Source organism: Annulohypoxylon truncatum (assembly GCF_022578515.1).
Source record: "Annulohypoxylon truncatum strain CBS 140777 unplaced genomic scaffold F4807scaffold_2, whole genome shotgun sequence".
Lineage (NCBI taxonomy): Eukaryota > Fungi > Ascomycota > Sordariomycetes > Xylariales > Hypoxylaceae > Annulohypoxylon > Annulohypoxylon truncatum.
The window spans coordinates 247622-262768 of NW_025953788.1; the positions used below are offsets into that span (position 1 = coordinate 247622).

Consider the following 15147-nt stretch of genomic DNA (forward strand, 5'->3'; position numbering starts at 1 on the left):
TTAACCGTCCCACATGGGATTTTGGGTTCATAGTGACGGATGTCTATTTCGAAAAGTATTGGTTCCAGATCGTTCAAAACATATCCCCACGGCCTTGTCCAGCACCAGCCCATGCGTAAGGGGCGTCCTGCACTGATGCTCCATTATTGATTTCTATTTAGGAGCTATCCACCAATACTTCGTGACAAGCACAGATACGGTACATGCAAGTGGCAGGTACTTCGGTCTGTATATTGCTAGCATCGCGATGCTGGTATCCGTAGCGCCGTGTCTTAGATGCGGAGTAAGCAAAGTTTATATACTTACCTACGTAGAAGAACATATCCGTTTGACCGTCGATAGATGAGAAAAGTTTCTCCTGAACCCCTCCTATCGTGGCCGTTAGAGATTCGTATGCTCATTTTTTCACACTCGTTTCTGTCGTTGCGTGTACTCCAACTCCGGATCCCGCCATTGTTCTGCCCTTGTCGAGAACGCGCGTTATTCTGACCCGGCTATATTCAACAACCTCTGGCTGGAACATCAACTGGGCTAGGTCTCCCGATTAATATACTACCACTCGGTCCTTTAGCTAGCCTCACGTTCGTTATTCGGGAAGTGAATCTGTAACCCCACTTCTAGCCGGCTTCGAGAACAAAGAGGAGGGAAAAGAGAGCCAACGGGTTATACAAGCCGACCTGTTAGATATATCGGCCAAACCTTCGTCGTAAGGTTACTCTGCCGTTGACACATTTCCTCCTGGTCTAGCTCAGGGAACGTTGCGAAAGGTGATCGACACCAAGTGGGCAAATCACTGCCATTCAGCTCTCCAGCCTTGCGTTTCTCAGCTGCGGTCATTGTCTGAGGAAGCTCCTATTCGTCCTATGAAATAGTAATACCGATGGTACACAGCATCGAATAGCTTCCTCGTATTGCGCAGCCGGCGCAGCTAAGGGAGAGGTTTGACCACAACGGTTAACTCCGGTCGAATAATTATTGGACGAGCTTCGGATTGATTATATCATCCAGTCAGTCGTGGAAGTTGCGACACCGTATCGAAACAAGAGGCTAGAGGGTACTTCCCTACTTGGAATCAAACTAAAACGTCATACTGGGCAGTTTGTTAGCGGGATACCCCAAACCTCGATCGCAACCACCTTCTTGCCTTCTCGCTGTTTATCTTTAAAAGGTACCAAGAGGTACGAGAGAAGCGAGAGGTACCTCCCCTCTTCGATCGAAACTTTCGACTATTCGTCTGGCCGAACACTCTTTTTTAACGGCCTGATTCATTCGTTGTTCCATCATCATCCTACACATCATAAGCCATAACCCAATACCTCATCCCTCGTTTCGTCTTCATCCACCTATTTGAACATTCGTTTCTCTCGCTGCCGTCCTGGCGTAGTTGGATCACTCTCTCTAAACAATCATTTTTTATGCTTTGGATAATTTGACTTGGACATTGTCAATCCTAAGCATTTCAAAATGATTAATTTTTTCACCAACTGGGAATTATGGCAGCAGATGACCTTTGTGAGTTCCTTCCCCAGCCCCTTTGAGGTATCATGTTCCTGTTCCGCTCATACCCATATAGGTCCTCGCTGCGGCCATCGTCGCGGTATTCTTTGCGGGGTTAGTTAAGCTGTGGTGGTTGAGCAGATACCTCAAGAAGCACACAGTTCTTGACCTGGAAAAGAGGGCTAGGCAAATGGAAATGGCAAAGAGCGGTCTCCCCGCGGGCAAGCGAGTCGATATCCCTTTCGGCATACGCGCAATCCAAAGTGGTGTAGAAGTCGACGGTATATGGATCTCACGTCCCAGTACTCCCATCGAGGTCGGCCGACTCAGCCCGTCATTCGCCTCTTCATCCACTCTTGAGACGGAAACCAAGTTGAAAGGAAAGGAGAAGGATTTGACTGCGACAACCACCGAAGTCGAACCCACACCCGAACAAAGCCCACAGCCAAGCCCCGCTCTCAGCGCGTTGCAGCGGCATACTCTCCCTGGAGCCGACCCTAGCCATCCTCGAGTCTTCCCCTTGAGCGCACAGTCTACATATCGACCAAAGGGCCCGTCTCACCGTAGGACGGATATCACAGCCGACGATATCCCCGATGTCGACTTACTGGACCGACCCGAGCGCAACTTGATTAGGCATCAACAGCTTGAAACTTATGTCCCCACAAACTCGTTTTCCAGCGCAGAATCTTCGGCATCTTCGCAGCAAAGGACGATGGTAGAACGCAGCTCGACCTCATCTGACGAGGGTGCCCGCCATTCAAGCTCGCGCTATGTATCTCATCTTCGACGCTCCGCCATAACTACACCTCAAACCTTCAACCTACCCGATAGCTCAGAGCAGCCGGCATCTCACGTGGATTTCTTTGGTGAATATACCGAGCAGAGGAGAAACCCGTTCGAAGCACCTCCTGAGAAGAAGGAAGTTCCTCGTCCTCCGCTAGCCGCAAGTAGACCGACACCCCGTCGATCGTATTCTGGCGACTCCCATGCGAACACAACTAGTAGGAAAGTTAATGCGGGATTCGAAGTATTACCTGCTGGTACTTTCAGTCGATCCAACAGTCAAACCGAGATGGAAGATAGCCAGCCGAGGAGGCACAGCAACAATAAAATTCAGAAGAAGAATCGCGACCGCTCATCGCGAGACAGGACTGAGCTGACGAGGTGACAACCCACTGTACATACGAGGCGTAGATAGAGAGGAAACGATGATGTTTAAACTTTGCGCAAGCGGTTCTAGAACGTCATTGCTCGAGCCTCTAGTTACATACCACGCGAAAGAATGTAGATAGCATTTTGCTCGGGCAATTCTAGAAGGTAGTTGCGTCAAGGCAGGACGGAGTGGGCTGGTATCCATATTGGCGTTTATAGACGGAATGGAAGGGGAAGCGGAAAATCTCATGGAGAATAATTTACTGAAAATGTTCTGAATACTGGGCGTTGAACGAGCGGGAGGGAGAGCACTCGCTTGCTGCGCTGGAGCGTTATGGTGCGTATACATAATTAATTCGAAGCGTTTGATCGTGGAATGCATGTGTAATGTCTTGTTCTCTGAAGTTGGTGACTGGCCTAGATAAAATGGGGGTTGCCGAGATGACGCGGCGAAGTCGCTGAGTTCCAAGGTTATGCAGAACCTAATTCCCCACTTCACATGCTGTTGATCATCACCATCGACTGACACCTACATGAGTTTCAGAAACTTGCATGAAGTAGAAATCACGAAAACTACGATTTCAAGGAAAGAGATAGCATCCTCTTTGGGTTTGACAATGAAGGCATAATTAGCCCAGGAGGCTTGTTCTAGGCCAGTTCCTTAGTGAGATTGGCGTTAGATCATCGAAACGCTAGCGAGGGGCTGATGCCTGACTTCTAGCCCCTGTACGATCTACGGCCTATCATGTCACAATCCCCGGTGGAAGGAGGATCAACTAACACGTTGAGGCTGAAGATGATCCGGCAATGTATTAAAGCAGCTATGTATTGCAGCAGCAAAATAGTAAAGCAAAGCCGCCTTGCACCTGTTAACCTTAAGATGTGATGCTTCCAAGATAAAGCACGAATAGACGTTTGTAAAAAGCCTCAATCATGCTGCCAACCCCCCTTCTGAACGCCGAAGCCATGCGTGCCGTTCAAGCAAAACAAGCCTAGTCATATCCCGTAGCTAGTCGTTACGTGTCCCTTTTTAGAAAGTCTAACGAAGAGTCGCCTTTACCAATCCTTATGCAGATGTAGCAGGACGGGCTATTAATCCTTCTCCATATCCTTCGGAGCCGGATCGCCAATTCCGCTCTCGGTGATGGCAAACAGGCAATCACTCTCCGGTAAGCAGGGGCTGTCGTAGATCTTCGCGATACGGGTCTCGCCACGGCCCTTCTTCAAACTGACTCGCGTCGTGCTGGCGTGCGCGATGATGTTGCCGCCGATCGGCTTCTTCGGGTCCGGGTTGAACATGGCGCTGGGGCCGCCGTCGACCTGGGCTACCACCTGGTTCGTGATGACGACGGCGATTCCGAACTCGTCGGCGAGCCGCTGCAGCGTGCGCATGAACTTGGCCAGATGGGTCTGTCGTGAGGACAGCTCCCCTCGGCCGAGGAAATCCGTCCGGTAGAGCGACGTGGCACTGTCGACGATGAGCAGCGAGAACCGCGTCTCGCACATCATCGAGGCGGCCTGGTTCAGTAACTGCAGCTGATGGTCGGAGTTATACGCGCGTGCGTAGGCGACGTTGTCTAGGACCTCCTCGCCGGAGAGGCCGTACCGGTTGGCCACGGCGAGGAGGCGGACGGGCCGGAAGGTGCCCTCCGTGTCGATGTATAGACACTTGCCCTCGCCGCCGCCCATGTCGAAGGGTAGCTGGCACGTGACCGCGAGGGTGTGGCAGATCTGACTCTTTCCGGTACGGAACTCGCCAAAGAGCTCAGTCACTGACCCTGTCTCGACACCACCGGCGAGTAGCGTGTCCAAGTTCTTCGACCCAGTGGTGATAGAGATTAGTTCACTTCGCCGTTGGTGCATCTCTGTTGCGGTTGTGAAGCCCATGGGCACGAGCTTGGAGGCTTCTGCAAGGACCTTGGTGGCCTTCTGTTCAGATATACCCTTGACTAGCTCCAGGGTTCGCTTTGGAGTATAGGCGACTGATTCAACTGTCTGATAGCCGCCATCTGCCAGAAGCTGACAGTCGCGCTTTGTCAAGCCCGCAAGACCCTGGTGCAACAATTAGCCAATGTTTTTAAATCCTAATCTTCATCGATTTGGTTGGCTTACATCTAAAGCGAAGATAGGCGTCGGCGCGCCAGGCCCAGTCATTCCGCCATCTTCTCCGGCTCCTTCCTCATACTCTTCTGCCATCTTTGCGAATAACTAGAGTCCAAATCTCGCCTTACTGAGTAGTATACAGACCTTATTAATGAGCGATGGCAAGAGGCAAAAGTCTACGAGCTGTGTAAGTCTAACTTGTGACTTTGGGAATTTAGAACGCGTCGACGCGGGGTGTAACAAGGGAAACAATTGTAAATCGCGGAAACACGTGAACAATTTATCAATTTAACTGGATTTGCGGATCCACTGGCAACTGCAGGCAGCCGCAGCAACCAAGAACCTGCTCTTGGCAAGTTGGCAGTCACGAATAAACTTATCGATAAGATCAGCTAAGACCATCTGGACCATGTACCCATTAACGCTTCTCAATTCTTAGAAGTTGTTTATGGAGCTTTGAATTCCTTCCCATTGCGCGCTCCTCTTCCACAAGCAACCTTCTCAGCAACATCGATTGTTCCTTTTCAAGGGTGCGCATCCAATATGGCTACCACGTCATATTTGTACAAGGAGACGCGCCTTAACTTGGAGCCGTCTTCGAGTTCGTACATTGTTGACATTGAGCTCCCTACCACGAGTTCCCAAACACGAAGCTCGCGAAGGTCCACCAAACCAGCTAAAGGGATCTCCAAGAACAACACCCCTCGAGCTACCACCTCTGCCATATACTACCGAAAACACCACAACTTCCCTAAGGGTTTCCTTTGGCGAATTCTCGAAGATGATACTATCTTGAGTATACGAACTGTCGATATCTGCAAGCCCAAGAAAGCCTCCGACGCAAACCTCATCCTCAACTTCCACTTTCAACAACCCATCATACCTACTTGCGTTGCCTTTTGCGATCCACCCGATCACGATGCGCTCAGTATCTTCATCCTCGACACTGCCAACCAATTATACAACATCTTCTTAAGACCAGACTCCTTCCGCAAGCGTTCGTTTGCTGAATCGGGACTTGGAGATTCTTGCAAGATATTCCAGCCTAGTGCCTTCCGAGGAGGATTCAAGCACCCGTACAGACTTATTGCGGTGAGCTGCGACCAGCTAGTCGCAACGCTCTCTGACGGTGGCCATATTCGCCTTGATAAGAATACATCACATAACGGTATGATTTGTCCTTGTTCTCAATACTGATAAGTCTAACGTTAGACATTTTAGCTTCGCAGGTACCATGGAAGGAGACGTTTTATAATGCAAAAGGCTGGTTTCGAAGTTTACTAGGTGGCCGAGGAGATCTAGATATCAAGGCGGCAGCAGCGGCGGTTCATACGGATCTAGGACTGAACAACGCTTCGTTCCTTTTCACAGTTTGTCTCGATCATCGGTTACGAATCTGGAATCTCAATAATGGTACTATTCTCGAGGCTTTGGACTTACTAAACAATGCCACGAGAGATCCGCAGGAAACGGGGAAGTGGCAGTTAGATGCAACGCAGACGAACCTGATCCGTATTGTGGGCGACACCGAAGGGAGGAGGTTGGGTGTGACTTATTCGCCAGTTGGCCCTGGCGAATTCAAGTTTTGGATGCTGGAATCTGATAACGGCAACACTGTCCAGGCGGATGATCTCTTCCCCAGGAGAAACTTCATACCCATTCCGCCACTCGGATCAGATGTTTGGACTCTCGCTGATTTTAGCGTGGCGCAACGTTCCGCGACCGATGAGTTTCGAATGTGGCTCTTATGGAAGAACAACATGGCATATCGGGTCCAGGAGTTAACGTTCCTATTAGAAGAACTCACGCAAGCTTGGGAGAGCCGTTGGCGATCTGTATTTTCCGACACGGCCATACCAACCGCACAAATATCTAGTCCATCTGACCCCACCGACCCTACAGAAAAATGGCTTCAGCTTATTTTCTTCCCGGGAAGGTTCCCCAAAGTGACTGTCGAGGCTGCGCTGAGTGCCTACGAAGGTGCGATTGGAAGGCAGGGCCGCTCTTCATCGCGTAATGGCCAAGGCCTCGCCGAATCGATCTGCTCCGCCATCGCTTCGACCTCGTCTTTGAATAAGACGTCATCTGGTGATATGGATCATGAGCAGTTTAGAAACTCTAGCGAGATGCAATGGCGAAAATTCTACCGAATTCTATTGGAGCTCGACAAACCGCGTGGTGAAGCGTTGTCGCTATCATACGAATCGGAGTCGGGAATGCCGTGGGTTGTGTGCGCTGACAGCGTCTCTGCAATTAGAGAATGCTGTGAGTTGGAACAGATTTGTCATAACCCAAACTCGATATTTGAAGGGTCGAATGAGGTTCCAGCCCTCCTTACCTCCGGGGTTAACTTCGTCGAGGGGTTTTCAGACAGCATGCTACAAATATGCCATTCCGTACTTCGACCGGAGATGTTTGAAGAGTCATCTAAGTCAGACCAAGAACGTCTTCAGTTCGTTTCGGACAAGGCAGGATTCTGGCGACAAATATCTGACGAAGATGCGGCCCAAGTGACTGATACTCTGGGTCCGAATTTCAACTTAGTAACGACACGCTTATACGACCGGGTGCTTGCGACATTCAACGAGACCTGGGAGCCTCCACACCCAACAGAACTTCCTCTTACAGAGTTCGGGCGCAAAATCGTCGTTAGATCGGTTCAGGACGTGGCTGAATTACAATGGCGTGTTTGCTTCAGTCAAATAATCCTCCTTGTTCATATGGAATTCGAGTTTGATAGCCCGGAAGATGCTCTTCACAATAACGTCGAAGTTGGCGTTATATATCGCAACTTGCTTATAATACTTAGGAGACTTGAACTCCTACGATGGCTTGCCAATACCCAGATTACCACGCCGCTACCGAAGGCGGATAAGCCAAATTCTGTGCCTGGAGGTTCCCCGGTGAACTCGAAGCGACAGGTTGAGGAACACCGAGTCCTAACTGCTCTCGAGGGCAACGTGGGACACCTTCTCGAATTACCTGTACTCGCCTCAATCCATACAGGTGCAATGCCTTCGTGGATTACGAACATTGTTGCCGACCTTTGTGCGCCCGCTAGTAATGTGGAGCTACAACCTCAGTACATCCAATGTGGTCTGCTCGTTAGAGATAGAGCAGATCTCGCCGTTGAGTTAACTCCCTTCTGCGAACAAGATCCATTCTCTACTTACGTGCAAGGGCGCGTATATCTTGCTCTCAAAGATTATACGACTGCCGCTACCTATTTTAAGAGGGCAGCGTATGGAATGAGTAAGTGACTGAGAGACGGTGAGGCTAATAGAGCTTAGCTAATAGTTGATTTAGGTGTGCCCCAAGCGAACCCTGAAAGGCATAGTAGCGGTCTTCTTGATGAGACAGAGTGGAATCTGCTCTTTGCCGGGCTACCACGCTATTACGCACACATAGTCGCCCTATTTGAACATCAGAAGGCGTACTTCTCTGTTATCGACTTTGCTCGCCTAGCACTCCAATTTGTCAACCATACAACCGAGGATGCGGATAAGGTCCGAACAGAAATCCAGTGCCGCCTCTTTAGTGGTGCGCTGGCTACCTCACAATTTGAGACGGCACATTCGACTGTGGTGGCGATGAAGGACCGCGCCCTGCAGCACTCCTGTCTACGAGCACTCATCCAGAGGATGTGCGATAACCTGCACAATTCCGAACTAGTCAACCTTACTTTCCCAGGCTTACAGACCGCCGTCGACGATATTCTTGCGCAGCATTGCCAAGATACAGTGGACGTCATTACGGGCGTCCCTTATCACCAGATCCTCTATGCTTGGCGCATCAAGCGAAACGATTACCGTGGGGCAGCATCAATTTTGCTTGACCGTATCCAGAAGCTTAGACAACTCGGGGAAGGTGATCAGGTGACAGGGGATGATATTCTGGACACGGCCGTGACGAGGCAATATTTGATGCTTATCAACGTCTTGAGTTGTGTGGACCCGAAGCAGGCATGGATTACGATCGAAGGCCAACCACACTCAAGCAAGTCGGGCACAAATGGCACTGCGAAGCGTAAGGTGGTAACCCTGGCTGATATCCGAAAGGAGTATCAGGACGAACTTGACCGCATCGCGGCGATCCACAACGACCAATTTGGGTTTGCGGCAGACGACGAGATGGAGATCCTATGATTTGAGGGTAGAGCGATCAATAATGTGGAACGATCGCAAATGTACAATATGACTTGTTTTACTGGATGATACCTCCTGAGCTGTAAGATAGACCTCAGGCCCGCGTGGTAGGAAAAAAAAACTGCGAATTGCAACAGGGATTCTTTTTTTGCTTGACTAAATTACAACCCTCACGAGTAACGCCTTGGCTCTTTCTGACTTGATCACATGCTAATCAAAGACCACTAAACGCCGTGCCGTCAATGCTCGACCTTGAGGTGAATAAGAATGTACAGAGAATAGGTCAACACATAATAGTAGTAGAACAAAAAAACCAACAGAATCTTATCTTCGCCTTTACCAACTTCTTTATGCTTGGACAGGTAGAGGCGGGCGCGTAGATTCGGGGACCGATACTACCGCTTGCGGGTCTGTGTTCGCAGCGGCGTCGGGGGCCTGCCGATACAAGATGATCTCGGATTGCTTGAAGTAGCGCCGGGCGTCCTCGTCTATCAGGACCAGACTCAGGTAGTACCGTGTTGAGAATTTCTTGTTCACGTCGCGGAACGTAGGGGTCAGGTCGAAGCCTCCGAGGAAGAGGCGGATGGGGATTGTCTCGCCTCGGGATGGGGAGCCGTCCATTATCTAGCGTAGTACGTTAGCCAAGCGTAATGGTTTCGGGTTTGGTAGGGGTGGAATAGGGCTGGTAAGGTTGGGGAACCTAAGATAAAACTCACCTCGAAGCGCACGAGGGTCTCGCTCTCGTTGTACTGGTTCGGGGCGGCGCCGGTGGTCTCCCTCCGGATGATGCTAAGCTCCATGTGCTTGATCTTGAGGCGGACGAGGAGGAAGTAGATGCGGCCGACGATGACGTCCTTGAGGTGGTACTTGCTCTTGCTGTACTCGAACTCGATGTGGAGGCAGTCCTCGATGCCGACGTCCATCTTGATGGAGGAGTTCATCTCGGGCGGGATGCGGTAGGAGTAGACCCAGAGGTCCTTCTCGCGGATGACGTCGGCCATGCGGCGGGCGACGGTGACGCGCACGAAGTACCGCAGCTTCACGTTGATGCCGTTGTACGACTCGTACTGCTTCTCGACGTTCTTGAAGTTGAAGTCGAAGGTCTGCGGGTGCTGCAGCTCGCCCGGCGCCGCGAGCTCCTGGTTTAGCGAGAGGAATTCGTAGTGGTTGCCTCGGTCGAAGAACATTTCTATTGGGGTTTGCGTCAGCTCTTGTCGGAAGCTCTTATATCCATTGACCAAGTATAATAGAGAAGGGGGATCGTATACCTATCGTGCCAATGAATTGGACCTTGATCCCCGTATGCTCTAATCGCTTCCCATCCTTCGGGCGCACCGTGACTTGCCCCTTAACAGACTCGCCGTCCATATACAGCGGCGCCTTCTCGCGGCGCTGCTTTTCTCTTATGTCGACTACCTGGCGCTCATCGCTGTCTTCAAGGACGATATCGATATCCACCGGCGTAGCGAAGAAGTACGACATCTTGGGCGATTATCAAGTTAAGGGGGGCGAATTGGTTGTTGATATCGCTGTTATGTCACTCGTTGTTGAAGCCTTCACGAGTTACCAGTAACTGTCCGTTATCCTCCTGCCTTGTCGGGCCCCACATCCAATTACGGGTCAATGGGCCCAAGTTGGGCCTAGTGTGGCTTAAGCTTCAGCCTCACATTACAACAGACGTTGCACGGTGAAGAATACCAGCCACTTTAACATTAGCCACAATTTGCATTTATACACTAGCCACATCTCGCCCTGCCACTTATGTAAACCTAGAAGCCCTAATTGAATAAACCATTAGGTACACAGGTACCGAAATTCCGCAGTTTTACCCCAATTTTAGCTTAGCGACCGGCCACAACGAATTTCCTCAATTGATTTTCTAGAGTTTGGCACTTGGTGATTTTTTTTCCCCGTTCAAGACAGCATCAACTTCAGGTACGTGAATTCCCCCGCGCCTAATGCAATTCTCAATCATTTGCGTCCCTTCTTGTTTATTCCGTTAATTTCGCATCTGCTGGAGCTCAGACTTTTCACAACTTGCTCACGCATTCTTCCAATCTACAGGTCCATTTCTCCCCCCGCCATATCCTCACCTGAACCGTCAAGATGCGATACATTCACAGCCAAGAGACCTTGGAGATTCCCGAGGGAGGTACGTCTACGAAACCGATTTATTTATTGGAAGCGCTGCTATCGAACGTGGAGATTTTGGAGATTCAAATATTCGAATCTCGTTGGAGGAGACATGAAAATTGGCAGCATCAAAACGAATACTGACATGCGATCCGCGAAATAGTCAAGGTCCACATCAAGTCTCGCAACGTCACTGTCGAGGGTCCCCGAGGTACGATATTCCCTACTGCCAACGATCACCAACTCCCAAACTGAAGGCGGAAAGGATTCTAATGAGGGAAACAGGCAAGCTATCCAAGGACCTGAGCCACATCGCTGTCAACTTTTCGCGGCCGAAGAAGAATGTTATTGGCATTGAGATTCACCACGGATCGCGAAAGGATGTCGCTACCCTCCGAACTGTCCGAACCCTCATCAACAACCTGGTCGTCGGTGTCACCAAGGGCTTTAAGTACAAGATGCGTTACGTCTACGCCCATTTCCCCATCAACGTCAACGTAGAGAAGAACGGCGAGACTGGCAACTTTGAGGTCGAGATCCGGTATGTTCGAGTGTTCTGGGAAATATTCACGGATGGATATTTCGAAAATGTTCTGGAAGGGCGAGGATCGCTAATAATTGTGGAATAGAAACTTCATCGGTGAGAAGCTCGTCCGAAGAGTCGTCATGCAGCCCGGCGTCGATGTTCAGATCTCCACAACCCAGAAGGATGAGCTACTCCTCCTAGGCAACTCCCTCGAGGACGTCTCCCAAAGTGCCGCCGACATCCAACAGATCTGCCGGGTCCGAAACAAGGATATTCGAAAGGTACGCTATACCAATTCTAATCTAATATTCATATTCTCCTTCTACGTTTAATATGCTAACAAACCCCTAGTTCTTGGACGGCATGTACGTTTCCGAGAAGGGCAACATCGCGGACGACAACTAAATGGGGGGATGGACACAATGATTTGTTTGCTTTCTGGGTCTCAATACGGAGTCGCAGGGGTTCATGTGCATCACGTAGCAAAATAGCTACGAAAAACGGAACCGAATACTAAGAATTCTGAGCAAATGCTCTTCTTCTATGATCCTCCTCTGAATTGTGAGTTGGAAGCTGTGATACCCTTTGGAATATCCATGGCAAGTTATTATGGACCACGTGAAAAATATCCGAAGTGGATAGTAAGTACATCTAGTCTACCTACAAGTTATGAGCATTACGAGCTTATGGGTTGCTCTCACCCAAAGCTGGGAAGTCCCTATTATACTATACGTAGTCAACATCTGTTACATGAGTATTTCGACGAGACCTAGTGGCATCAATAGTATCTAATAACATTCCATTGGTAGCTTGCTCTCCTTCGTCCACGAGCTCTTAGATTTATAGTTTATGAAGTTCCCGTGAATGTCCTTATATTAGTCGCAATTAGTCGCGTTCGATATGATATGCGGTGTTAACGAACTTCGAAATACCTAGGGCGTGGGCATGAAGTCTTATATGTCCTCGGAACGAAATCCTAATACGAACTTACTTGATTCATTAACAACTACTAAAGATTGTGATGCTTGCTTTCATGTCACGGATGCTACGAAATTCAAATCACGTCAAGGTTCGTAGAAATCATCCGATCTCAGTTTGCCACGGGGAAAATCCCACGGAGCACTGAACGTCCATTCGTAACTATCTACGCGTCCACTTCATTTCCATGCATTGCCAGGCCCTTCGCTCCTAGCCTTTGGGAATCATACCGATCTCAACTCACTTCGCCTTCCAGACCTCTCCTTTCCTCGTTATCTTCATATGTACATCATTTCGGAGGCTTCATCTCAATCCCCTATTCGTATTTCATCTTTCAAACTATTCGTTCGTATGAAATTTGTTCGAGTTTTTCGTTGCGTCTTCACCCGAGTATCGTCGCACATCCTCGTGAAAAAAATTAAGTCTAAAAGGAGAAACGAGTAATTGAAAAAATAATAATCCCATGCCGAAACGCCGTTTTCGTGCCGAAGATATGGTATGTATGCCGGGGGGTGTCGGAGTTTAAAAGGAAAAATGATCTCGCGACGAAAAAGGAATTATGAACTCAATTTAGGACCGAAGATTCATAAAGTATAGGAGGACGCGAGCGCGGTGGAGCTTCGTGCCTCTAGCTTCGTCTCGACCGCGAAGCTCTCGACGTTCTCGATGTTCTTGCCGCTCGGGAGGCGCGCGATCGTTGCGTTCTTCGATCCGTACTTCGGCTACCTGTAGAGAACAACTGGTCAGTAATAACCCTCTTGGAGTTTATCTTTGAGGGATAAACTCACTAGGGCTGCTTGCAGTATAGGAGTCTGTATAGTACGAACTACTCCACTCCGTCTCACGAGGCGGCTTTGCGCTGCTAGTGCGACGCCTGTCATCCCTTCTCAGGCCTAGAACAACGGCCGCTGCAGCCAGACTGGCGGCGAGCCAACCTGCGCCGCTTCCCGAAGTCTTTTCTCTTCGGCCGGCGGCTGACGTGGGTCGGCCCCCACCGCCGCCGAACCATGTTCGGTGGACCGGTCGTGCGGCAGCCGAGCCCCCGCCATATGCACTGCCGTGCCTGCTTCCGCGTCTGGAATATCGTTCTTCAATGATCTCGACTTCCTCCTTTCTCCTCTTCTTGCCACCCAACCCGAGAGCAGCCGCGAACGCGTCCCACAATCCTCTGACGATACAGCAGAAACATAGTAGCAGCAGCAAGAGCACACCAGCAATTGTGCCAACGACGATGCCGGCAATTGCACCTCCGCTTAGAGAGCCGCTCGTGGATGCGACCGGAGCTGGGGCGGCGGTGCTGGTGGATGTTGTGGTCTCACTGGCTGCAGTACCGGTAGTGGTAGGTTCTGAAGTTTGTATGATGGTGCTGCCGCTCGTGACTCTGTAGGGCGCCGAGAACTGGGTTGTGATAACACCAACCGTGGTCCATTGGGTGTAAGAACTGGCGCCGGCGTTTGGTAGACACTGTCCGCTGCGCGCGCAGTACTGCCAGGTCGCACAGCAAATAGGACCGCAAGCGATTTGCCCGGACCCTGCTGGTGGTACGCAATCCTCCCCTCCGGCCGCGGCAGTCGACGCACCTAAGGCGGAACTGAAAGTGCTCGTGTACGTCTTCGTCTCAGTCCAGGTGGTGGTGTAGTAATCGTAGGCGGCGCAACCCGCTATGCCGGCTGATGTAGTGCACGATTCGCCATCAGAACAACAGTACTGGTTGTCAGAGCCGCAATAAGCTGCGCAACCGCGGTTCATGAGGTATCCGAAGCCGGCATCTTTAAGGTTGTCGGCCGGGTAGGGGTGAGCGACAACGAGGTTGAATAGGAAGGGGAGAAGTAAACTTCGGCTTTGGCTGGGTCGCATCTTGTCTAAGTTTCGTCCAAAGTGGACTCGACTCGTGGAATTGGGAATGCGACTGAGACAAGCTCTTGCAAACCAAGGCCAATGATTTAGTGACCTCTTTACCTCCTCCAACAACTTAAGCTGAATTAGTATTAATCACAGACTGAGGAATGCGGTTTATAAAAAAAAGTAGGAAAAGTTGAAAGACATACATTCCCAAAATAACTTGGATTGAATTGTTCCACCAAGCTTAAGACAGAAATTTAGCTGTGAGGGTTAGTAATTGACGGTGACACGAAAAACCGCCTTTCCGTAGAATATACAAATGACGGAAAATGAAAAGAGTAAAGAAGATGGGAAAAGGAGTAGGAGGTGGAAAGTGTGAAATCAGGAAGAAGATTTCGAGCTTGTACCCTTAATGCAAATGCAAAATGCATTAACACATCTTTTACTGGTGGGTTGCAACTTCCCAACCTCCCAAGTACGAGAAGGTGACTGCCAGAAATGACGCGGGGCTGGGTGGTGATGCTTGCTTCTCTCTAAGTGCGCAAAACGGGAAAGTTGAAAACAGCGGTGGTTGGAATCGACAGGGGTTTTCCCACTCTGATGTCAAATCACAACCTGCCTAGAAATTTTTAATTTGCCAGATGATCTTGAATGATACAGTATTATTCTGTCCTATATACTATTACTATTACCATTAGTTCCAATTGATTGAGACCGCGCAGCTTAAATAAGAAGCTCATAAAAAATCAAACCTCTATCGCAATATGC

General features: G+C 49.9%; 6 protein-coding genes across 6 annotated transcripts; 3 read left to right on the forward strand and 3 right to left on the reverse strand.

Moving 5' to 3' along the window:
• The first annotated feature begins 789 nt into the window (after positions 1 to 789).
• Positions 790 to 3085, forward strand: F4807DRAFT_113256 (uncharacterized protein). The gene is made up of 2 exons (XM_047992793.1): positions 790 to 1512; positions 1574 to 3085. Exons 1-2 carry the CDS (start codon positions 1465 to 1467, stop codon positions 2666 to 2668), a joined length of 1143 nt encoding a protein of 380 aa, XP_047858594.1. The 5' UTR covers positions 790 to 1464; the 3' UTR covers positions 2669 to 3085.
• A 1-nt stretch (position 3086) lies between these two features.
• Positions 3087 to 4999, reverse strand: F4807DRAFT_113195 (DNA repair protein rhp51). The gene is made up of 2 exons (XM_047992790.1): positions 4765 to 4999; positions 3087 to 4704 (listed from the first exon to the last, which is right to left on the reverse strand). Exons 1-2 carry the CDS (start codon positions 4846 to 4848, stop codon positions 3745 to 3747), a joined length of 1044 nt encoding a protein of 347 aa, XP_047858595.1. The 5' UTR covers positions 4849 to 4999; the 3' UTR covers positions 3087 to 3744.
• A 190-nt stretch (positions 5000 to 5189) lies between these two features.
• Positions 5190 to 9210, forward strand: F4807DRAFT_113364 (nucleoporin Nup120/160-domain-containing protein). Its single transcript, XM_047992795.1, has 3 exons — positions 5190 to 5923; positions 5977 to 8007; positions 8062 to 9210. The coding sequence occupies exons 1-3, from the start codon at positions 5299 to 5301 to the stop codon at positions 8898 to 8900; spliced, it is 3495 nt and encodes a 1164-aa protein (XP_047858596.1). The 5' UTR covers positions 5190 to 5298; the 3' UTR covers positions 8901 to 9210.
• Positions 9075 to 10513, reverse strand: F4807DRAFT_113354 (vacuolar protein sorting-associated protein 26). The gene is made up of 3 exons (XM_047992794.1): positions 10169 to 10513; positions 9617 to 10089; positions 9075 to 9524 (listed from the first exon to the last, which is right to left on the reverse strand). The coding sequence occupies exons 1-3, from the start codon at positions 10380 to 10382 to the stop codon at positions 9249 to 9251; spliced, it is 963 nt and encodes a 320-aa protein (XP_047858597.1). The 5' UTR covers positions 10383 to 10513; the 3' UTR covers positions 9075 to 9248.
• A 200-nt stretch (positions 10514 to 10713) lies between these two features.
• Positions 10714 to 12385, forward strand: F4807DRAFT_406555 (60S ribosomal protein L9). Its single transcript, XM_047996305.1, has 5 exons — positions 10714 to 11052; positions 11197 to 11244; positions 11319 to 11574; positions 11663 to 11840; positions 11911 to 12385. The coding sequence occupies exons 1-5, from the start codon at positions 11007 to 11009 to the stop codon at positions 11962 to 11964; spliced, it is 582 nt and encodes a 193-aa protein (XP_047858598.1). The 5' UTR covers positions 10714 to 11006; the 3' UTR covers positions 11965 to 12385.
• Positions 12386 to 12647: 262 nt separating this feature from the next.
• F4807DRAFT_406558 (uncharacterized protein) lies at positions 12648 to 15082 on the reverse strand. Its single transcript, XM_047996306.1, has 2 exons — positions 14586 to 15082; positions 12648 to 14508 (listed from the first exon to the last, which is right to left on the reverse strand). The coding sequence occupies exon 2, from the start codon at positions 14392 to 14394 to the stop codon at positions 13303 to 13305; it is 1092 nt and encodes a 363-aa protein (XP_047858599.1). The 5' UTR covers positions 14395 to 14508; positions 14586 to 15082; the 3' UTR covers positions 12648 to 13302.
• Positions 15083 to 15147: the final 65 nt, after the last annotated feature.